The following is a 25,717-nucleotide window of genomic DNA, read 5'->3' on the forward strand; positions in this document are numbered from 1 at the left end:
CTTGAACTCAGAAATGTGCCTTCTGAGTGTTGGGAGTAGCAGAAATTGTTCTTTTTTTTTTTTTTTTTTTTTCCCTTAAAAAAAGGGGGGGGGGAGGCGGACCCATGCACGCGCACATGCACTGTATTGCATGTATGCCTGCGTGACAGAAGTGGGCTTCTGATCCCATTATAGATGCTTGTGAGCCACCATGTGGTTGCTGGGAATTGAACTGAGGGCCTTTAGATGAGCACCCATCTTAACTGCTGAGCCATCTCTCCAGCCTCTGAAATTATTCTTATAAATGAGTTAACCTGCTGTTTTCATCAAATAATTGGTGAATGGTGGTTCCCAATGTCATTTTAATTGTAGCTAGTTCTTAGGACAAATCTATGAAGATGTAAAGTAAGTATATCTTTGGCAGCAGAGCGGGCAGCTACTCCCTGTAAGAACTTAACCCCAGGGTTAACATTAGCTGAAATGTACAAGCAACAAACGATATGAAGTCAGAGACACATGCATCTAAATAGCAAGTAATTACAATGTAGGTATTGTATTCAGATTTTCTTGTCCAGTGTGGAACAGTACTAAGCCATAATGTAAAGTAAGAGTTTTGACTCCTGTTTCTGCATATAGACAGACAATGTATTTTGTCTGACTTAATTCAATAATGTGAGCCTGGGGGGAGGGGAGCTGGAGAGATGGCTCAGTGGTTAAGAGCACTGGTTGTTTTTTCAGAGGACCCGGGTTCAATTTCCACCACCCACATGGCATGTCACAACTGTCTGTAACTCCAGGATCTGACAACCTCACAGACACATACATACAAGAAAAATATCAATACACATAAAAATAAATAAAATTTTTAAAAAGCTCTTTTAAAAATGTGGGTTTGATAAAATATGATGTGTTACATCCAATAACCATAAGCGTGTTCTGCCAGCACTTCTCCTTGGTCTGCTACATTTAATCTAAATGTTTGTAATACAGATCTAATGAAGAGAAGTGACAGCATGTACCAGAGCTTCTGCAGTTAGAACAGACATTGTTTTAAACTGGCAGGTACGGTCCACCTTTTTACTGTACAAAGGACTCGTCCATGCAGTCACAACTGTAAGTGCTTTACTAATTTTCTACTTCCAGTTGCATTAAACTTCCCAGAGCAAACTAACCATGGGATGAAAATGTATGCTTGGGACACGTTTTACATGTATACTCTTCCTTTTCACTTCTTTGGAGAAACTTGCTCCTCAGACCAATGAGTAATTATGCTGGCACTAAGCCTTGAAAGCACAGCTCTTTGAAAACACTTGTTAAGCTATAATCCTTCCCAAAAATTCTTTTTTTTTTTTTTTTTTCCTCAAGGCTTGTAAGAATTGGATTTTAGCTATTATTTGAAGCAAAACACATATTTGATAAGTTCATACATTTTAAAAAGCCATGTTAATGTTTTTGCATTACCATAATGATTGTATCCATAAAACAAAGTAACTCCCCAAAAGTGATATAAATAAATTTATTGCTGGATTTCCCCATTAACATTATAGAAATATTTTTAAATCACTGAAAGTTCACAAATTGAGAGTGCAACAGGTAACCATATTTATAAAAAAGAAAGTATAAAAGTGACTTATAAAATTTTCTGAAAAGTATATTAGCTAACAGCAAAGAAATAGGAACCAGATAGTAAATGGCACAAACACAGCACTAAAGTTCCCAGTCATTTCCAGAAGTCAGTCTGAGCTATCAAACAGTCTCTTTTAGAAGTTATACAGTGAGTTTTGTTCCAACTTGTCTTATTCCTCACTTTGATAAGAGAAGCTAGATCTTTTACTGCTGTTGGGACAAAGTACTATCCATGCCCTGGAGAACGGCTCTCCCTGTACCCGAACAAAAGAACAGTGTACAGAAAGGGCTTTGGCACTGGAACCCTCAGACACTGTCTTAGACCATGAGTATTGTAGCTTCGCCTGATGTGCTGACCATGGGTCGCTGCCTCCATGCTTCGTGTGCATCTCTCTCTCTCTCTCGCTCTCTCTCTGTGTGTGTGTGTCTCTCTCTCATACACACACACACACACACACACACACACACACACACACACACACAGTGTCACTTCTATGTTCTGTGTACAAGATATACAATCTGCTCCCACCACATTCTTCATTTTTAAATAATATACCTGACACCAAGCACACCAACATTAAATCTGTTGTAGCATTTCATTCATACAGTTTTCTTCTCAAGTCTTCCATCATACAGGTCATATTCTGGCACTGTTTAAGCTGCCGTCCGGGCTTGACTTAAGGCTCTAATTACCAACGGTTTAGTCCTTGCAGGAATCTCTTGAGACTCCCATCACACACCAATGATTCTCTCCTTTGAAGCTGCTTCTTGTTGAATGGATGTCGTGTCTTGTCTGGGTAACCCATAGATGTATATGGAAACACATACCAGAACAGCTCCCAGTGCAAAGGAAAGTGCTGAAAAGAGAGGAAAAACAAATAACTGTAATTTTGTCTTTAAAACCATAAAGAAATGAAGAATTATGCATGTGTGCACATGTTCACATGTGTAGGACTCGTGCATACATACAGGGGCAAAAGGCAGCCCTGGGTGTCATCCTTAGGAATGCCATCATCTCTTAGGCACGGTAGCCTGAAGCCCACCAGTTAGGTTACATTGCGTGGACAACAAACCCCAGAGACTCCTGCATCCATGTGGCCAGGGCCAGGACTGCACCATGCAGCACGCATGTGGCCTTGATGCATGGGCTCTGGGAACCCTCAGGTCCTCGAGCGTCCCTGGCCTGCACTGTGTCCCCAGGCCTGCAGTCTTTGCAACTGTGTCTGCACTACCAGGTACATGAATGCTGTTTTATGAAAGGTGGTCTATTCTAAGGGAAACGATAAATAACATTTTTCAAAAACATAATTAAGCCTGTCTTGGACTGCTTCAACAAAGGGAGCTATTAGTTCCCTTATAAGATGCATAATTAAAGGAAATAGGTAAATGTAATGTAACTGTGTATGAATAAGAAAAGAAAATGTAGTGTGATGTAGCTTACTTATGATCCCAGAAAGCTTAGTGTAAAAGACAGTTATGCAATCCAGCGTTCAAAAACCAGTGCCTCCAACCACTGGATGGTGAAAAGGTGATTTCCTATTACCTCTTCTCCATGTTACTCCTGAAAGTTAGGACATACAAACTGTGTGTGAGGGCTCAAGTGCCTGCTGCACACCCGTGAGGACCTGACTCCCCAGCAGTCATCTAAAATGAGCACAGTGCTACACATGTACAGCCTGAGAGCTGGCGGAGAGGAGAGGGAGCAGGACAGTTAACCTAGGCAAATCAATGTGTGGCCCTGTCTCAGAAAATAAGGAGGGACTGACCAAAACATCCAACATTGACCCGCATGTACTCATACCCAAAAGAAAAAACAAAACAAAAAAAATAGTAAAGCTCTTCTATAAACCTCACATATCCACATTATATAAATAAACGCTAATGCCACAGCCATATATTTCACTTAAAATAGGACGATATTCTATACATATGAACTATATTACAGTGGCCCAGTGTTAATAGCTTTAAGAACTGGCATGTAGATCTCTACGCATGACAGTGCATGCCTGTAATCCCAAAACAGGTGGTTCAGAAATTCAAGGTAACTAGCTACATGATGAGTCTAAAGCCAGTCTGAACGACAAGAGATAGGCCCCCACCCCTAAAAGGAATGTAAAGAAATAGCATCAAGCTACAGTTTTAGTTCACCTATAAAAAAAAAAAAAAAAAAAAAAAAAAGACCAGCTTTGAATTCAAAGGGTGAGACAGTTTATATCTTAACATCTCAACAGTTAGCTGAAAGACTGCTAAGACAAACATTTTATTGTTAATAAGTTTTTTTTCTTAGGAGCAAAGACACAAGATTATGTTAAGTAAAAGGGGTGTATTAGAACTACAGTTAAAAGTTTACCTAAATTAGGTGAAAAGAACATCTAAAATGCTAAGTGGTTGGACTTGTACAACTAACTTCCTTGTCATTTGCTGGAGCCTATTACAAGCAGATCACCTGACAAACCCAGGGGACCCAGCTTACTCACATGTGACAGAGGAAATGTGAGACAGCATTCTAAGATTTCCTCAGGGCTTGAGCCATACTGTAGAATGGTTTCCTGCAGTACTAATAATGCTTCTATTTATAAGAGGAACCAGACAGTTTTTCCTCTTTTGCATAATGTAGACATTTAACATATTTTCCTTAGTAGTTTATGGTATAATAATTGGTCAATAAAGAAAATAATTTCTGCATAGCTTAAAGCCAACCTGAAACACTTAAAACATTATTGCTGCTTGCTTAAGTAATTCAAAAGCTGCATATGACAGTGATGGAAAAAACATTAGAGGGATTAGCATAGCAAAGTTCCCACAATGCCACTGTACACAAGTGCACACCTAAGTCCAGAACAGAAAGACATAAGCTAAAATTGGAATGAAAGGAGCCTTGAAAATAGGCCAACGAGCCAGGCATGGTGGCGCACGCCTTTAATCCCAGCACTCGGGAGGCAGAGGCAGGTGGATCGCTGTGAGTTCGAGGCCAGCCTGGTCTACAAAGTGAGTCCAGGATGGCCAAGGCTACACAGAGAAACCCTGTCTCTAAAAACCAAAAAAAAAAAAAAAAAAAAAAAAAAAAAAGAAAATAGGCCAACATATGTTAACTCCAACGCTGAAAAGAATATCTACTATAATTTGTAGAATCAATTTTTTAACCAATATATTTTATTACAACTTATTAACTGAGTGCACGTTACTTATAACCCGACTAGCCGAAACAATATGAAAAGGGGATTAAGAAACACAATAACAAAACTGTAAGGATATTAGTTTTGAGGAACGATTTTTTTTTTCCCCTGGAACCTGGAGTAACCAGAACCTGGAACTGGAGCCCCGCAGCATTTCCGTGAGTGTTTTTGTTGTTGTTGTTGTTGTTGTTGTTGTTGTTTTTGTTTTTTTTAGGAGAGTCTCGAAGTGTAGCAATGAACAGCCAAAACTATCCGAAGTCTTTAAAAAACTCTGTCTCTAGTTTTTGGCTTATTTATATAATTCTTTTCAGAGTTTGTTTACAGGATTTTTTTAGTTGGCAATAATCAAGCTCTTGTGTAAGGTGGTTGGTCTTCCAGTGGATTAACCTCACCTGTTCTCTCACAAGACCGTTCTGATCCCACTCTTGGGATCCTAAAAGACAGGTTTATCTCTCCTTCAATAATGTATATACTATATAATTATATACTTAAGAAATTATCACAAGTATATTCCTATTCAGACAAATAGTTTTCCCCTAATATTTTCTTTTTTTGTTTTTTGTTTTGTTTGTTTTTGTTTTCAAAACAGTTTCTCTGTGTAGCCTTAGCTGTCCTGGACTTAACTTTGTAGACCAGGCTGGCCTCGAACTCACAGCGATCCGCCTGCCTCTGCCTCCCAAGTGCTGGGATTAAAGGTTTTCTAACTATGATTGAATCCACAGATGCAGCAACAACAGTTACAGGGGTCCAAATGTACAACCTGACTCACCTAACACATCCTGCACCTTAATACTTAAGGGAACATGGCCTTAATTGCTAAATAGCAACAGGGTGACCCTCTTAATATCACCCAGCACCAGCACTCTGCAGACTTATGCTCTAGGACACTGAAATGTTGTTTAATCACCTTCACACAGCTACATACTACAGAATAAAGTATAAAGAGCTAGGATTACTTTTAATGAAAATTGAATCAGCTCATAAGGGAGAAGCTCTTCCATGGTAACAACTGAATAGAGACCATGACGTACTTATCTGCAATCCAAACAGTATGACTGAAGCAATGGTAGAGAGGACAATGGCGGCGGCCGCGGAGAAGCCTTTCATGATGTTGTCTGTGTACTTCACCACAACGGAGGTGTAGAGGCCTCCAACACTAGCAAGGACTTGGGATACAGAAAAAAGTAAAATTTTAACAGGAAATTACAAAGCATCCTCTACTGTGGAGATAACCTTCACTGCCGGAGATGACATGCTCATGATCTGGGATAGGAAGAACAGTTTCCTTCAGAAGCAGTCATCTGAGAAGTTGTACAACCCTGCTTCTCAGATGCTGGAAAGACCGTGCTCTACTACAAGAGTGTATACATTCATTACTAACACATTAGAGTCTTTCAACTGTGCAGAGAACATTTCTTTGGGATAGCAACTCAATAAAAACACAGTTACATATTCCAGACTAGTGGCTGAGGACAGACAGACACCTAACTCAACAGTTAAAAGACAAAGACAATCTCCTCAGAGCTTTTATTCCTAGATACTTACAGATAACAAACCAGACATAATACGTGTAACCAAAGAAAAATCCTTTTTCTTTAATCTCATCTCCGTCTGACAAGTAGGTGCCCACTAACGTCACAGCAATCCCTGACAGGTACATCTGGATGTTTCTCACCCACAGGGACGTGTCTGAACTCTTTAAAACTTTTTCAAAATAGACTCCTAGAAGAAGAAGAAGAAAAGCCATGGAGTAGCAAAGACATTATGAATTAACTAATAGTCTTCTGTTTAGAACATCTTTATTTCATGTTATATTGAACATTACCAATTTGCTTTTACAAAACACAGATTAATAATTAAGAGGAAACTTCATAAGCTACATCTGACAAAACAATCAAGAACAGTTTTTTCCCTTTAGATAACCAAACCTCTTTCTACTCCTTAATGCCAATAAGGATTGGCTATGACCATCTGTAAATCTACATTATTAATAGTAAATTATCCTACTCAGACCCCTTTAATATATAAAGGAATGAATGTGTCTTACTGTACAAAGTAACTATATAATCATCCAGATGGTATCTTTTCAATCATATAACCAAAATAAAATTAAATACAACCTTCTGAGTAAAGTTGTCCTTTGAAGCAGGTCTATAGACTATGTAACATGCCTTGTGAACTATTAATTGGGCGTTAGCTTCATGTGTATATGTATTTTTTCTGGGGATGGGGATGGGGCACAAATTGTTTTTTCTCAGAGAAAAGGGAATAAAAAACTCTTTTGTCCCCTAAAAGGTCACAAACTACTAATTCAGGTTTTATAATTAGATGAATGCATGTTGCACGGGGACACTGAAGATTTTATCTAAAGCTATTTTATCAGATGGAGGCTTAGAAACTATTGTATACCAACTAAAAGGTATAATTAAAAACAAGATTTTTATATTAATCTTTATTTTTGACACATGATATCACTATGTGGCCCTGTCTGGCCCAAAACTCAGTATGTAGACCAGGCTGACCTTGAATCTGCCTGTCTCTACCTCTCAGGTCCTGCCACAGTACCTGGCAAAAACAAGATTGATTCTGATGAGACTACATTGGAAAGAGCCAGACAATGGGAACAAACATAAAATAGCTGCTATAATCTCCACATTAGACTTCAGGTCTAAAGAGAGCTTTTAGCTCTTCAGTGATCTGTTACTTAAGTACACAACTATTAAACCACTTTCTCCTCCTCATTGAAGCATTTCACTACTGAAAAATATTACTCAAAATCAAAAGAATACTTTTTTTCAGCGATTAAAATTTTGATCCTAATTTGCTGATTTTTAAGAATGAAAGTTTATCATTGTACTATAGTTAATTAAGTATATTCCTAAGTTTGGCTTTTTCTCTTCTATAAAACATCTAGTTTGCAAACAGTATTTATTTCTATGCCCTTCCTGCTTTCCTAGTGGAAAAAAGAAAAAGGTCACTGTTGAAAAAGGTAGTAATAAAGAGATGTACAAATTATCACTAATATATTCTTTACTAAAAAGAGCTCTTGCATTTCATACCTGTTGGAGCTATTTCTGCAACACATTTCATTTCTTAAATTAAGATTCATATATTTATCTTTTCTTAACTCATTAGAGGAATGATTGTCCCTACATGGCTCCATACTTTCCTGTTGTCTTGATGTTTTGGCTGCTCTTCTTTGACATTATGCTTCCTAAGGTACACTTCACCCACCTCCTCTTTCTATTCCATAGCTCCTAGTCTGTTGAAGCAAAGGAAGAACTTGAGGTTATAGGTAAAAGACACTCCGAGCTGGTATATTAGACCTACAGCAGTGGAGAAAAGCTTCAGAACACTGACACTTGGGGAAATGGGAGGCACTTGTGACCTTCTTAAAGGTTGATTTCCTTCAACGTCAGAGGCCTTTCCATTAACTTTTAGTTCTTGGCTAAATAAAATGGTCAAGAATGATAGAAGTGTATTCTCATATAATTGCAATTCTAAAGTCTGAACTAAGTTAAATAAAATCACATATTTACTGGGGGAAATATCTGACAAAACAAAGTAAGAAAGAAGTTAAAGCCTTAATGGGAATACAATTGTTAGGATAAACCAAGGAAATGAGAGACAGTTTTATAGTTCAATGTTTTGTTGTTTTCTTTTTAAAAAAGTTACAACATGATAAGACTGCTTTCGCAGCTTACCTGCAAATCCAGAGCACAGCACTGCAACAGCTATAGCTCCAAAGCCTAATAATGGGTTCTGCTCGACCTGAAATGTGAGTTGTTGAAAGTTATTCTTAGTAACCGCAAACTCAGTTAATCCAGCAATCCAAACAGATGATGCACCTTTAATCCCAGCACTCAGGAGGCAGAAGCAGGAGGAGATCTAGGAGGTCCAGGCCAGCCAAGGATATAGAAAGACCTTGTCTTCACCACAAAAAAAGGGCTATATTATACTTCTCCTTAAAGTACATTCCACCAGGCATGGTGGCTCACGCCTTTAATCCCAGCACTGGGGAGGCAGAGGCAGGCAGATCGCTGTGAGTTCGAGGCCAGCCTGGTCTACAAAGTGAGTCCAGGACAGCCAAGGCTACACAGAAAAACCCTGTCTGGAAAAACCAAAAGTACATTCCACATCAGACATAACTATTACATAAAAATGACACAGGAGCAAAGGAAAAGACCACTTTTCAAATTAACCAAAGCCTTTAACTTGAAAGCTTTTCTCTGAAACCATACACATAGGATATGAACAATTTAACATGTACACTTCAATTTCCAAGTACTCAAACATAGAGTTTTACATAGTTGACCTATGTTAATTTTAATTTCTGCTTCTACCCTGAACCAAAGCATCAATCCTTAAAATGGTACAGTTCAACTTACTCCTTATCATGTTTTGGATAAAGTACTCACTTTTGAGACCACACACTTTACTGAGTTCTTGTGAAATACTTACCGATTCTGTGTATCAGAATCATTGCTATATACAAAGCAGATAAGAAAATGATAAGATGCTCCCTGGACTGGTACTTAAGCAGCTTCGTGTATAGGGGACATTAGCACAGACATAGTAACAGTGAAGCAGAGACAAATGCCTATAAATGTCTATATAGGGTACCCTAACCTACTGTTTCAGCTCTCCTTTTCTTTCTCCCTCAACTAGCTCTCAAGACCTTCTTCTGTCATCCTAAGAAATAAATAAACACTACCTGAGTGTCTTCGCTGGGCCTAGAAGAGTACTGGGACTCAGGACCTTGTTCAGAGACACTAAGCCTAATGTCAGGAGTGCCCAGGAGGGAAAGCTTAGCTAAAATGTCTGAAAGACAAGAGTACAGTATAGACCAGTGGTTCTCAAGTACAGGCTGAACAAGTATCACTTAAATTTTTCATCAGTAATTATTTATTTTTTAGGCAGGATCTCACTGTGTAGGTCCAGCTGGCCTCAAACTCAAGGAGATCCATCTGCCTCTGCCTCCTGAGTGCTAGGGTTAAAGGCGCGGCACGGCGGTGGGCTCACCTCAGAAGTTATTAGACATAGAAACTGTCAGGCTTTCCCCTCTGCCTACTGACTCACAGACAATAAAGATGGGCCAGCAGTCTGGTTTAAGTAAACCAGTAGCTTCTGATGTACACTAAAATTGGAAAGCTGGATGCTTTTACAAGATTGGCACAAATACAAGTCATGGCATGAGAATCGCCTCCCCTACTGAGAAATGGAAAAATAATGATGCAAACTGCTTCTCAGGGCTTAACTCTGAAACTGATAACAAAGTGAGCATACGGGAAGCTTGGAAGAAGGAAACAGCTATGTCATCCCAGTACAAGTAACAGCACAGTTAAGAGACGCGTCAGTCTTGAACAAGTGCAGATCTGCACAGGTAAGCTCAGGGTTAGACTCAACAGCTAGGGGGCGCTGGACAAGGACTCGGGCTGCGGAGAACACGTTCTGGCGAAAGCAACATGATTACTAAGGCAACCTGACTCAAGTCTGAAAACAGCCTGCAGATGGGAGGTAAGAATGCCATCAAGGAACTAAGCTCAGAAAATAAGCAGAGGCTAAAAAAGTAAGCAAGGCTTTGGGAAATACATTTATTTAGAATAAAAGAATATTTAAGGTTGACTTATTTTTATTTTATGTGGTTGAGTATTGGCATACATGTATGAAGATGCACCAGCATGCATGCCTAGTGCCTGTGGAGGCCAAAGAGTGCCCAGTGGAACTGGAGTCACAGGCAAACGTGAGCCACCATGTGGTGCCGGGAACCAAACCCAGGTCCTCTAAAAGAGCAGCCAGGACTTTAACTGCTGGGCCATCTCATCAGCACAAGAAAATATGATGTTTCCTGAGCCAGGTAACAATATTAGTATTCTTAGATGGAAAGAAAGTAAAATTACCCAAAACTATTTTCCATTTTTGAAGCTTACATATTATATTTTCTAAGTTTGGGTCAGGTTAATTTTCATGTGTTATTCTTATTTGCAAGTTTTTTTTTTTAATAGTAACATGAATTTGTTAAAGAAAGCTAGTATATTGTGATTTACTATTTTAAGAATGCCTAGATAAGGCTGGGGATGTGGCTCAGTGGTAGAACACTTGCCTTACAGGCACAAGACTCTGGGGTCTATATTCAGCACTGCAAAACAAAATAAGACAAAATCCTAGCTAAGTAAAGCCTCTTTACCAGAAACCCTATGGAATATAGAAATGGAACATAAAAGCTTGCAGAAAGGTACCGAAGCTGAAGGAAGAAAAGAAGCCAGCCAGAAGTGAGTAAGCGGTGCAGAGGAAGCAGTGCAGGGGGGAGGAATGAGAACACAGTATGATCCGCACATATGCTAAGAAGAAACTCATTTTTTTGTATATTAGCCTAAAGTTTTAACTAATTCTCTTTACCAAGAAAGGACAATGAGGTTGTATATATAAAGCACTTAGAATAAATAATTACTGTTACTGTGATTTCCAATAAAATCTTGGCCTTAATGATGACTTGAGCACTCAATGGCTTTTCCAGTTCAAGGTTACAAAATCTTCTGCAATCCTCCAACCAAATAATCCAAAGGTAGAAAAAGTGACATGGTCAAGCCATCACATTAACATTGCCATTTTTCTAGTACCAATTTCTGTATTTGCATTCTCTAAAGGACTAGGACCAACAGCATTAATTTATATTAAAGGGGGATTTATTAGATTGGTGTACATAATGCATCTGGGCAGTGTAGCAATGGCTGCCTCACATTGGAGAGGCCGGCAATCCAGCAGTTGCTCAGTCCATGAAACTGGATGATTCAGCCAGTTTAATCTGGTGCTGAAACTCTAGCAACAGGCCAAGTGAACTTGCCAGTAAGAGTGAAGGCAATCAGGTGAAAAGCAGTTTCCTTTTCCCAACTCCCTTTTGTCTGGGTAGCAACCAGAAGGTTAACAGTGCATATTTAGGATGGATCTTCTAAATTCTAATAATCTGATTTTAAAATCCCATCTTAGCTAAACAGACAACTGAGCCTAACCATGAGACAGCATAGAAACAGATCCCCCATCTTAGGCAAGCCTTCAGCTGACTACATCATTAGTTAGCTCAAGCAAGAACCACCTAGTTATGGTACCTTCAGATACCTGATTCATAAAAACTTAAAAGCAGATGTTGGGGTTGGAGAGATGGCTCAGAGGTTAAGAGCACTGGCTCTTAACCACACTACCTCCACCATTATGGACTCTAGTCCTTTGGACCTGTAAGCACAAATAAACTCTTCCATAAGTTGCCTTAGTCATGGTGTTTTAATCACAGCAATAGAAACGTTACCAATACAATTTTGTTATCCATTAAAAAAAAAGAGGCATATACTAAAGATGTCTTCTGTCACTAATATATTTTAGTGCTTTTCCTCTTAGAACCAAAAAGCCAGTTGTGTTAGCTACTTTTCTACTGCTGTGATAAAACACCGTGACCAAGGCAACTACTTGAAGACTAGTTTCCTTTAGGCTTAAGCAGTTTCAGAAGGCTGAGAGTCCAGAACCATCACAGTGGGGAGGCAGCCAGTAGGCACGGCAGCCCCAACAGCTGAGAGCTTAGGTCCTGAACCATAGCACTAAGTGCTCCAGAGAGAACTGAACTGGGAATGTTGCACGGCTTTTAAAACCTCAAAGCTTGCTGCTGCCAGGAGCACACCTCCTAGAGGCCACATTTCCTAAGGCTTCCTAAACAGTGACAGCAGCTGAGGAGCAAGGGGTCAAGTGCATGGTCTATGGGGGGCATCTCACTTAACCCACATCACAGTGAGTATTACGATCCTGGACAACTGGGGAATGCTGAGGGGGAGAACCCAACTATAAAGCAAAGTACATTTTACATCAAAGGAAGTATTACAGGCTAAATTCAGCAGAGTGACTAAACAAACAAAACAGGTTCTATAAGAGAAGATTCCTATTTTACCTATGGTATATGATTTTGTTGCTTACCATAACTTTTGTGGCTTGGGCTGGTTTCCACTGTACGAGTGTGACCCCACCACATAGCATAAAAACTGAAATCCACTGTAATTTGCTGAGTGTTCGATTTAACATTAAGACAGTACATAAAGCAGTACATGGAATCTTCAATTGATAGGTCACCTAGTAGAAACAAAGCAACAAATAATAAATTCACCTATGTTAGTCTTTTACAGAAATATGTCTCATATCATTAACAGAATTAAGAAAATACTTGTGAATGTAGTAAAGGGTTAATTTTAAAATCTCCATTAGAAAAAATTAGCAACCTCAAATTCCAGTTTTTGTTTTGTTTTTCTTTTAAGACAAGGTGTCACTGTGTAGCCATGGCTGGCCTCGAACTCACAGAGATCTAGAGAGCTTTGTATGTCATTAACTCTGCTTACCTGGTATACCGCTGCATCCAGATTACTAAGAGCTAGGAAAGCCATGTTGTTCTGAACAGCGTACACCAGTGATGGCACACTTAACTTAACCAGTTCCTTGGGACTCCCGAAGACATTTTCACTTATTGATGCCTTAAATCTACCCAAACTGCCAGTTTCTCTTTGAAAACAAAAGGGGAGATGAAAGAGTGGTGAGGCAGAACATTAAACAGCCGTTCCCCACCCAGTGCTGGACACTGAAGCCAGAGTCGTGTGCATGCTAAGCAAACGACCCACTGAACTACATCCTCAACCTTTTGTTTTGAGACAGGGTCTTATTCTGTGGCTTATTCATGGTGCTCCTGTCTTCACCTCCCAAGTGCCAAGATTATAAGCATGCACCACCATGTGTGTAGCACTCTGTTGAGTCCTTCACACAGTTAAGTTTCTGATGTAATTTAAGTGTACACTTAAGAATTATGCCCAACTAATTTTATATTTATTAATAGAATAGACCTATAATTTATTCCTATTTTTAAAAACTTAATTATCTACTTAGAAAAAAAGTATAATAAGTATCACCAAAATCCTCTGGCCAAAGTTCCAAGAGTTTTTTAGTACAATAGGTAAAGTGTATCCAGGAGACAGAACTGCTGCCACTTAAGCACCAGTGATGGCACACTCAACTTCACCAACTCCCGGGGTGTCTCAAAACATTTTCACTTAAAGATGCCTTGAATCTACCCAAACTGCCAGTTTCCTTATTCACCATTGTATTCAGTATACCTCAGTATGTCTGTGGCTGATGAGGATGCAAGCCGTATCTTTAAAGTATCTTTCAAATTACACATTTAAATGCAAATAAGAAAAGGTTATAATGGTTCTACAACTTGGATTTAAAGCAAGTGATTCTTAAAATTTATAAATTTACTCAGTGCTGATTAAATATAATAGGTAATATTTATATAAATATACTGAAAATGTGTCAAATCTGTATAATTCTAAAGGAAATCTAAATAACTGACTAACCTCAATAAAAGTAAACTATATCTGTAATGTAAAAAAAGAGCCTACTGGTTATACATGATACATGGTCTTAAAAGCCACCCATCACACCCCACTCTCCACCCCAAAAAGACTGGTTATCCTGGCTGATACTTCTCCTACAGAAAATGTTATATTTGCTTTGTATATATTGCTTTATATTTGAGAGCACAATTAAAGGACCATACTCATTTTTACAATAATTACAGTGAGCCTCTGTCTTTTATTAACATTAGAATCAACACTTACAAATATTTTCATATTTAAATGCTGCAGGAACAATTACACAAGTTCTGAGAAGGGCAACAAAATTTTGGCCCATCCTATCAAATTGATTATTCCTACGTATTCATTGTAGAACATTCCACCTCTCAAGAAAATGTTCTACTTAAGACATATAATTTGATCTAGACCATAGACGTGAAGCACCTCTGTAGGTTACAGATCTGCTACTACCAAGTTCAGCAGTCTCCATGCTACAATGCTATATCTATATGCTGAAAAGTTGTGTGCCCAGTCTGGTGGTGAGGCCTACAAACACTAATAGGGAAAAAGGTACCCAAAATACACACATAATTTCCCAAGCTATCTGAACAAATTTAAGCCTTTAAGCAAATTCCTTTCGTGAGGGGATGAGCTAACTCAGGCCTTCTTTGCACTCTAGGCACACGCTCTACCATTGATCTGCATCCTGAGTACTTGGCTGCTTCCTAATACACATGTAAGATGTATTATGCTTGACTCACAGCTTACCCAGAGTATAAAGAACAATATTTCAATTATTTTCTCCTCCATGAAATTAAAAAAAGCTACCAAGGGGTCAAACTAAAGTGTGATGGTTCTCTTTACCTGTCAATTTGACACAGTCTGCAATCACCTGGGAAGGGGGTCCCCATGAGAGATTTTCTGGGGTAAGCTGCCCTGTGGGTTCTCTGTGGAAACTTATCTTGATTGTGCTAATAAGGTGGAAGAGCACATTCCCTCAGAAGGTCATTCTCCTCCGTGTTAAGAGTCAAGACAGTGAGCGCAACACTAACATGCATCTAGTCACTGTCCTCTTCTGAGTGTAGACAGTGTGGTCAGCCGCCTCTAGCTACTGCCACTGTGATTTCCCTGCCAGGACTGTACCTACCTTGAAGCTTGAGAGGACAGTTGGTCTTAGGCACCTGCCCGTGTAGCCTGTAAAGTTTGCAACACCACTGCACCCTGGCAATTACAACTATATTGAGGCTGGCAATTCTGATAAAGGTATAAAAGTCTGATTGCTTTCAATAAAATCACCACTGTGGCCCCTCCAACGGGTCTGGAATCACTCCTCTAACCTTGGCGCAGTATATAAGCATGGGTGCTTACACTGTGACTTTTTGTTATGTAGTAGGAGAAAACTGGAAACAACCAGTATTGCACATATCACTATCCAAATAGCAGAATGCAATGCACTTTGGAGAGAGATTTCTATGTGCTGACACAAAGAACTTATGCATGAAAAGGTATAATAAAACATGTATAAAAACTTAAGTGAAGCGCAATGGTCAGTGTAGTCCATACGCAGTGCCCAGAACTTCCTTGCGTATAATAAAATAAACTGATTAGACCACATAAGCTTTGTCGAAGTACACATACTTACCATCTTCTACACACTCCTTTTCTGCTTCACGTTCTAATTTCTGGTTTAAATAAGTATATTCTTTAAATTTTTTAGCATATTTAAATTACATGTGTGTGTGTGTGTGTGTGTGTGTGCGCGCATATGCATGTTTCTGCATGACATAAGTGCTCATGTGTGAGTCAGTTCGTCCTTCCACTATATGGGCCCATGGATCAAATTTCGGTCATCAGACTTGGCAACAAGCACCTTTACCGCCTGCTGAACTATCTGTACAGCCCAGAAATTCTTTTTTTTTTTTTAATTTTTAAATTTTATTAATTTAATCTTATTACATCTCAATGGTTATCCCATCCCTTGTATCCTCCCATTCCTTCCTCCCTCCCATTTTCCCCTTACTCCCCTCCCCTATGACTGTGACTGAGGGGGACCTCCTGCCCCGGTATATGCTCATAGAGTATCAAGTCTCTTCTTGGTAGCCTGCTATCCTTCCTCTGAGTGCCACCAGGTCTCCCCATCCAGGGGACATGGTCAAATATGAGGCACCAGAGTACGTGTGAAAGTCATACCCCACTCTCCACTCAACTGTGGAGAATGTCCTGTCCATTGGCTAGATCTGGTAGGGGTTTGAAGTTTATGGCCTGTATTGTCCTTGGCTGGAGCCATAGTTTGAGCAGGACCATGTTCATAGCAGCCTTATTCATAATAGCCAGGTCATGGAAACAGCCTAAGTGTCCCTCAATAGAAGAATGGATAAAGAAACTGTGGTACATTTACACTATGAAACACTACTCAGCTATTAAAAACAAGGAATTCCCAAAATTTGTGGACAAATGGATTGAACTAGAAATGATCATGATGAGTGAGCTAACCCAGAAGCAGAAAGAGTCAAATGGTATATACTCACATATCTGCATACTAGCTAAAGGGGCATGCATGTCCCATGAAAATCTTCACTTACCAGGAAACTGGGACAGAAATTCTTAATCTATTATCGATTCCAGGATTAAGCAAATTAGTTGAGTATCTTGAAGATAACAGAAGCTAAGCTCATCAACATGGCAAAAGGAAGCAAATATGAGTGATGCGAAGAGGTGCTGAACATAACTGTGGGTAGCACGCAGAGAAATGGACACATACAAGTGTATATGTCTGCATAGGTGTATACTTCCTAGCTCTGTCATCTGCTCAAAAAGCCTAGCTCAGTGGTTCTCAACTTTCCTAATGCTGTGATCCTTTAATACAGTTTGTCCTGTTCTGGTGACCCCCAGCCATAAAATTATTTTATTGCTACTTCCTAACAATAATTTTGCTACTGTTATGAACTGTAATATAAATATCTGATATGTAGTTCCCCATGCTGTGGTGACCCCCAACCATAAAACTATTTCATTGTTACTTCCTAAGTGTAATTTTGTTACTGTTATGTAGGATACACACTGATATGTAGGATATCTGCTATTTAATCCCTGTTAAAAGGTCATTTGACCACCCGACCCCCGCAAAGGAGTCAGGACCCTCACGTTGGGAACCACTGGCCTGGAAAAAACAGCCAGTGTAGCAGCAACATGTGTATCTAATACCTACAGTCTAGTGTCTAATGCCAGGGCGAGGGGTTACAAAGGAACAAGGGATCCTTGTTGTAAAACTTGTAAATTAAGAGTCAGGACAAGGCGAGCACAAAGTAACCCACCTGCAGACCGTAATCTGTTTAGTGCCTCATTTTTCACATCTTAATGCAGATTGTCAGTGATACTTCTGTTCAAAGTGGCCTCCAAATGCAGAACTAAAGTAAAAAGAACCTACTGTTCTGAGTGTCTGAAGGCTACATGCAAGTTGAAGAAAATGTATGTAATAAAGAGACTTCCTTCACACAAGGCACATAGTTAACCATAAGCTGTTGTCAGTTAATAAGTAACACGCATATAGTTAACCATAATCTGTTGTCAGATAATAAGTAACACGTAATAAATGCATTAGCTCCACTTTACATGAGGATCTGTTTTGGATCAGGGTTTTGGAGGTCTTGGTTAGCCCACTGCTCAGAGCTAGACAGCTCACCACACTAGAAACACAGTGCCCCACAGCTGCTCACCGTGTGACCAACAAGCAAATGAGAACAGGACACCAGGCCCCAGTTACCTTGAGGGCACACCTTCTACACGCCACTACAGCTGATGATGCCTTTAATAGGATTCAGGATTTAACTATACCATTAAATAGTCTTTAAACTGAAACACACATAAAATAAGGTTAAGTCTATTCATCAAAAATAAACTTTTTCTTTATTATTTTCTCATTTAAATAGTAGTTCCAAACCATTCAATAATTATCTCCAATGATAAAATGTTTCTACTTTGAACACCAAGAAAAATAATTTCTTTTTTACACCTCAAAAATTGTTTGAACGTTATGCATGAATTTTTAAGCAGATATAAATTCAGCATGTGAACCAGTTTTGGTTTCTCGATGTTTAAGAATTCATCTCATAAAGCTTCCAAGTAACAAATGGTTTCTGCTCTGCCCGTCACAGGAAAGCACTGAGTTTTGCCTGTATGATGTCTGTGTATCATGTGTGTGCTTGGTGCCCACAGAGACTACAAACTAGACATGTACTGGCAGTTATAGGTTGCTATGTAGGTGCTAAGAATTGAATCAGGATCCTTTGCAAAAACAGTCATCTCTCCATCCCCCTTGAGATTATTTGTGTGTGTGTGTGTGTGTGTGTGTGTGTGTGTGTGTGTGTGTGTGTCTGTGTCTGTGCGCGCGCACACCATCTGTGCATGCGTGCTCAGAGATGCCAGAAAAGAGCATCAAGTGCAGATCAGCAGCTGGAGTTACAGATTGTGAGCTGCCCAACGTGAGTGCTGGGAACTGAACTTGAGTCCTTGGAAAAAGCAGCAAGTACATTAAACCCTTAAGACATCTCTGCAGGCCCAGTCCCCTTCAACCCATGATATGGTTTGGGGATTTGTATTTTTTCTTCTCTTTTCTTTCTTCCTTTTCTTTTCTCTTTTATGGTTGGTTGGTTGTTGAGGCAGGGTCTCATTATATCGCCCTAGCCGGCCTGGAACTCTAGACATAGAGCTGGCTAGCTTGGAACCCACAGAGACTCACTTGCTTCTGTCTCCCAAAGTGCTGGCAATTAAAAAAAAAAAAAGAAAGAAAAGAAAAGAGTGCTGCCTATCAGGTGTGGTTGCTCCTGCCCTTAATTCCAGCACTCAGGAGGCAAAGACAGGTGGATCTCTGTGAGTTCAAGGCCAGCCTGGTTCTACAAAGAAAGTTTCAGGACAGCTAAGGCTACACAGAGAAGCCCTGTCTCAAAAAACTATTAACAAACAAACAAAAAATTGAATAAATAAAATGTGCCACCATGCCCAGCCCAAACTATGTGTTTTAATGACTGATGTAACATCCTGTTTACTTTTAACCAATTAAAAAAATACCTTATATTTATTTATTTGGAGGGACACACATGCACGGTACATGTGGAGATCAGAGGACAACTTTGGGGAGGGGTCAGTCCTCTTCTTCTCCCATGGGTCCCCGAGACCAAACTCAAGACTGTCATGCTTAGCAGCAAGCATCTTTAACCACTGAACCATCTCACCAACCCTGATCCACTTTTTTAAAATTACTGATTTTCATATGTATACACAGAAATGGCAGCATTGAAAGTATCTGGAAGATCTTAATTCTTTTTTAAGAATTTGTACCACTAAATCTAAATATTTTGGGTTTTAAAATCATTACCAAACATGGCAATGAGTTGCTGAAATATGTATTTTTATATTTATACATATGTAAATATGTATAAATATATATTTCAGCAACTCATATATTCACATTTAGTATATGCAGATAAGTTGGGAGAAAACCAGAGCAACTTGCTAAGTTATACAAAATGCTTATTAATCTTTATATATTGGTTTCTAATATTTGCATCACTCACAAAACAAATCACTGTAATTAGAGTTAGGATGCGTGGCAGCATATGCCTGTTATTTCAGCACTCAGGAGGCTGAGGCAAGAGAACCATGAGCTATAGGAAGTTCAAAGCCCACCTCAGTTACCCAGTAAGACTCTGTGTCAAAGACAAAAATAGGGATAAATATAAAACAGTCTATAGTGTCTTCTGTTGGGATTCCTGAGGTATAGTTTCCTGTTCCTTTAAGTTGGTAAACCCTGTACTTTTCCAAAAAGAAGCTCAGTTGTAAGATTATATAGGTTGTTATAGGGAGATTGTTCCAGAATTTTGTCTGACTTTTTTTTTTAAGATTTATTTATTTATTACACAGTACTCTATCTGGATGTACACCTGCATGTCAGAAGAGGGCACCAGATCTCATTATAGATGGTCGTGAGCCACCATGTGGTTGCTGGGGATTGAACTCAGGACCTCTGGAAGAGCAGACAGTGCTCTTAACCTCTGAGCCATCTCTCCAGCCCTTTTATCTGACTTTTGTCAATGAAATACTGCCTTTTAAAGGTACAGCAGGAACTCCCAGCTGATATCATCCAGATAAAGAATGACATAATACAAGATAAATGTCTAGAAAAATAAACCTTATTCCATGTACATTTGTACATCCGTCCCTCTGCCTTCTACTGTCCACCTCAAGTTGTTTTGTCTTTTGTTTTCCTGTTCTTTTCTCCCTCCCCAAACCACTGCTAGCGTGTCCTTCACATGATCTTTTGAAATCGTCTGTGTTACTGGTTTTCTGTTTCTCCCACTAAATCCATGCTTCGAGAAGGCAGTGACCACATCTACTTCATTCCTGTACAACCAGAACCTGGAAACTGCTGAACAAAGACATGTTTAAGTGTAATTTACCTAACTCTACCTAAAAGCCCAAGCACGCATTACTTCCTGTTTCCCGTTCTCATCAACATACATAACGATGCATGAATTCTCACCTGCCCGGCGATTTAAATAGACCCTGACACCTCATAAATGCCCAAGTCATTTATAGCCAGAGTTTTGTCTAATCTGTATTTAATTCTCAGCACACTGTGTTATCTTCTCCAGTGAAAGACATGAAAAAACTAAACATCAAATAAACCGCAACCACATAAATCTGTGAATAAAATTGGGTCTGCCTTATCTGGAATTCTTTCTGTCACCCTCCCTTTCACTGCACCTTCAGCTAAAATGATTCTTCTGTGGTGTTGCTGATGCAAAGCACAGTGCTGTCACTTGCCAGCAGGGTAATCTTGAGGCACTTCATACGCTGCGTTGATAAAACATAATCAGTGTCAGAATGTTTACAAGTTAAATGACAGCATCGAAAGCACCCGGCACCTAACACAGGAAACGCTTGTAGAATGTTTATAATTATCATTAGTGTCCTCTATAATAGATCAAAAATTGTTTCATAAAATAGCAGAAATTTTAGGTATCATGAGCAATACAGTCTCTGTTACAGAAGAAAAAAATACAGCGAACAAGCTGCACTTGGACCATAGAGCACAATTAGCCAGCCCCTGCTTTGAGGGACAGTTCTCCAGGTTCAACACTATCGACACTGGGGCTGGACAGTCCTGTGTTAAAGGGCCACTGTAGGCACTGCATGGCATCGAGGACTTCTGGGCTCTGTCCACCTGGTACCAGTATGTACCTAACATGACAACCAAAACTACCTCCTGGGGGCCAAAGCCCCTAGGAGAAAGTGCTGCTCTAGAACAATCTAATATGTAAAGATGTTACTTGAATTTTCAGCACCTTACCTGGGAGAAAAATAATTTAACACCCTAGAAGTAGTTTTACTTACTTAGCTAAAAGTCCAACACTTATCAGTAACTTTATAACTTCTGTAATACACACGGCTGTGGTTGAGAAGTAGCGTTCTTCAGCTGTTGTCCTTGTGTACCTTAAAGCGACAGTGTATGCTGCAGCCACCAGGGTCATCACTGCCAAGCAGTACAGCTTGAAGAATAAACTGACATTTTCTGAAAAATATGTGCAACAAAAATATTATTTATATATTATAGGTGTATGATGCTAATCAGCTGGTCTATAATGCTTTCCAACTTCTAGCACCGTTTTTGGTTTTTTCAAGACAGGGTCTCTCTGTGTAGCCTTAGCTGTCTTGGACTCACTTTGTAGGCCAGGCTGGCCTTGAACTCACAGAGATCTGCCTGCCTGCCTCTGCCTCCTAAGTGCTGGGATTAAAGGCGTGCACCACCACACCTGGCTCTAGCACCATGACATCTCAAATTCAATTTCCACATAATACTTTCCATTATATGAACATTAAATACTGATGAATTTAAAACGCCAAATTAGGCACAGATACTGTTTAGTGAGTGCCCCCAACTATATACAATTAGGTAACATGACAACCTTAGTGTAAGTGCTATAAATAATTTTCTTTTTTATTACAAACCTGTGAAAACAGCATCAAAGCAATTAAAATACATTCAAAATCTCAAGACAGTAGAAAAGGGACTTGAGAAAGGCCTCTCTGGCTTCATCTGTCATTGCAATGCCCAACAGGGTTAATTTGACTATCTGGCTTGGTGGGTATCGCTGCCTTCCTTCCTCACCGCCTCATACACACTCTAGTGCTACCCTACCTCCGTCAAAAAAGGACAGGCTTTCTAGGTGGAGGAGGGCCCCTCCTCACCACCTGTGTTTAAGGCTATGCACCTCTCCTACATAAGAGAAAGGAAACAAGAGGAATAACTGAGTGACAAAAATGTAACTTAAGATACTTGCAGTGGCATATGTATGCATCCTAGCACTGGGGAGGTTTAGGCAGCAGATCAGACTCATGATCCTGTATGTCGGGGGCGGGGGACAGGGAGGGGGCTGCAAAAAAAATGCCCTCATGGAAAAGTACTGCTCTAGAACAAGCTAATACATAATATGGCTTTATAACCAGCCTGGGCTATATATATCCTAAGACCCTGTGTCTACCAAACACACACACACACACACACACACACACACACACACACACACGAGACTTAATATAAAACTAAATTAAAGAACAAATTATATCTAACCTCTTGTTTTACTGCATTATCTAAAAGTAACTGGGTAAAGCTAAGAGTACTTAGAACAACTTCCATAAAACTGGAAATGCAGGGTATAGCAGCTGTCACTCAAGTGCCAAAGACAGTCCAACGCCTTTGGTAAGTTTACAATCACTGGGGAATCCGGTTTCCTGCTTTTTTCCTTCCTCCTTCCTGCTCTGATAACTGCCAGCACACAAGGCTCACACAATTAGTGCTTTCTCTTCATGACGAACTTTAGAGTATCGTAGTGTCATGTAAGATTCATATGAGAGAACCAAGTCCCACAACTGTTTTTTTTTTAATTTTTTATTAAATATTTTTTTACCCACAATTTTTTTTCCTAATTATAAATGAATATAATCTTCGAAATGGGGATCTACTAATGAGAATGGAGTTTTTTGGAGGTATAACATTTCAGTTACTTGGTGTTCAAAGTTAGTGCTTTGTCATCAAATCAATTACCAGTGTCCACCTGTGAACACCGGTCTCAGCTCATGGGTTATATATAAGTAAGTTGGGTCCTACTGCACCAATCCCAGTTTAAGAAACATAAGGATGTTCAGTGGCTTCAGGATGCCTTATGTGCTAAACAAGCTTTTGTGCACTCCTTTGGAAGCCTAACCATAGGTAAATAAAATAGGTATTTCAAACAGATACTTTAAAATATAGTTATACAAGAACATAAGGAAGTGGTGCCTTGCGATAAATTAGTCCTCCTTGGGGGATTAAAGAATAATTTTTAAATTGTAGGCAAATTCTTAAAATTATATCAAAGAAGTAATATTAGAGAGAAGAAATATGTCATAACTATTTATCTTTCCTTCCTAAAAGGTCCAACCAGCTAGATAAGCAAGTCTGTACAGGGACCTGAAGGAAGCCACTATAATGCTTCCATTGTTCTAAAACTTTCTTTCAAAAGACTTTATGAGTCTGAACATATGAAGCAATAACATTTAATCAATCAATACAAGAGAAAGCAAACTACATCACCCCAGACAGATTCTTATATGATCACTCAGAATGGCTTTATATTTTCAAGAGAATGGTTGGAAATTTTTTAAGACCCATCTCAAGACACATGGAAATTATAATAAACTCAGACTTCGGTGTCCATAAATGAAATGTTATTAAAGACAGACGGCTATCTTCTAAATTACCCTGGCTACATCTGCACTACAGCTGCAGGACTCAGTGGCGACGGTGGAGACGCACAGTCTCTATAGAAAGACTGCCCATCCCTGTCCTGAATTATCAATATTCTCATGACTAAGTTAGGAGTGCAAAGTCAAATCTTTTTTGGCTGTGATATAGGTTCCTGGTTCCAAAAAGCAAGGTTGTGAATGTTTAACCACTAAACATAGCATTTGCTCCGTAAAACATTTTCCCCCTTGAGACATGTCTCTCTCTGTAGCTCCGGCTGGCCTGAATAGACCAGCCTCCAACTTACTGAGTTCTGCATGCCTCTGCCTCCTACATGCTGGGATTAATAAGCATGAGCCATTATCATAGTTTTTTTTAACCCATATAATAAAAAGATCTGTGAACAGAATTCTTAAAAATAATTATTAATCAAAGTACAAAAGCGTAAGTTTAGATACTATAAAAATACAGGACTTTGGTATTTAATGCCCCTTTAGAAGCCTATTTTGATGTTTAAAACCAGTAAGTTTTTAAACATGACTTTCACTTAATTTCAGTTTACCATTAGATCAAAACAGTTCTTCATTCTCAGCTTTCCCATATGAAATTTCATTTATTTGGAATTTCAACGTTTTCAGGGTAATATGAAAATCCATGGTATATAGCAATTTTAAACTTCCTAAGAATTCAAATGATGTCAAGCCATTAACTACAAACCTGGCCCACAACTCATCCAAGCCAAGAACCCCCTTGCCAAGAACCTGTTAGTTTCCACAGTATTTGTTTCCGAGTGGGAAATGTCCCCCAAACACAGTCAGTCTGGTATAACTACTCATTAGGATAAAAGGAGCAACACAACCAGATGTGACAATGTACTGGGAATAAGTCGACATCTGTAAACTGTTACCAACCCATTCAGGTATTGATTTGTCTGGTGTAACTTGTAAGTGTCCATTTGTCATTTGTCCTTCAACATGTTATCAGAACAGCTTTGTCCATTACTCCCTTCCTGGATTGCTACAGTACTTGACTGAAACGGGTTAACCCACAAGAGGCGCATAAACCACCACAGAAAATGTATCTGGCATCTGATGTTGCATGTCAGTGTCCCCAAAGGATGTTCTTTAAATACTTGTCCAACATTTATTTAGACTTAAAGCCAGTACTTTTGAAGGCAAAAGAACAAAACAATTTACACACACACACACACCCGTGATGTAGCCGGGCACAGTGGCTCAGATCATTAATCCCAACACTTGGGAAGCCGAGGCAGGACGATCTCCGCGAGTTTGAAGCCAACCTGGGCTACAGAATAAGACCCGGTGGTGTTGACCCCCCGCCGAAAGAAAAAAGAAAACGCCTTTGGGCCTGTGCTTGCCACGGGGCTACAGAACCAAGGCTCAGCCCTGTGTCCAGCTTACGTAAAACTTGAACCAGCAGTGACCACAGCACTGGCGAGCGGGCCGGCCACCCGGAGGTGCACAGCGCGCCCCGCAAGCCACAGCCTCGCTCCGGGCGGGCGCCCCGGGCCGCTCGCAGCCCCGAGCCCGCCCCGCCAGCAGGGCGCGGCCCCCGCAGCCCGCCCGCAGCCCGCCCGCAGCCCGCCCGCAGCCCGGCCTCACCTTTCGCTGCAGCCATGGTGCTGAGAGAGCCTGCGGAACTGAGGCCCCTGCGGCCATAGAGACGCGCCGGCCTAGAGAGCCCGCCGCCCGAAGTGCGCCAGGAGGAAGCCGCCGGCTGCGGCGGAAGCCGGAGTGACAAGCCTGGGAAAC

The 25,717-nt window shown here is 39.9% G+C and overlaps 1 protein-coding gene across 2 annotated transcripts; it reads right to left on the reverse strand.

The window, feature by feature from the left end:
- Positions 1–2,288: 2,288 nt before the first annotated feature.
- On the reverse strand, positions 2,289–25,717 carry Slc35a1 (solute carrier family 35 member A1). Of its 2 annotated transcripts, XM_051161481.1 has the most exons (8): positions 25,568–25,717; positions 21,557–21,734; positions 13,157–13,316; positions 12,741–12,893; positions 8,486–8,552; positions 6,327–6,503; positions 5,813–5,947; positions 2,289–2,462 (listed from the first exon to the last, which is right to left on the reverse strand). In XM_051161481.1, the coding sequence occupies exons 1-8, from the start codon at positions 25,581–25,583 to the stop codon at positions 2,338–2,340; spliced, it is 1,011 nt and encodes a 336-aa protein (XP_051017438.1). In that variant the 5' UTR covers positions 25,584–25,717; the 3' UTR covers positions 2,289–2,337. The 2 variants fall into 2 exon arrangements, with proteins under 2 accessions (XP_051017438.1, XP_051017428.1); XM_051161471.1 differs by lacking the exon at positions 2,289–2,462 and having other exon boundaries at positions 5,745–5,947; positions 21,656–21,734.

Source organism: Acomys russatus, chromosome 2 (genome assembly GCF_903995435.1).
Source record: "Acomys russatus chromosome 2, mAcoRus1.1, whole genome shotgun sequence".
Lineage (NCBI taxonomy): Eukaryota > Metazoa > Chordata > Mammalia > Rodentia > Muridae > Acomys > Acomys russatus.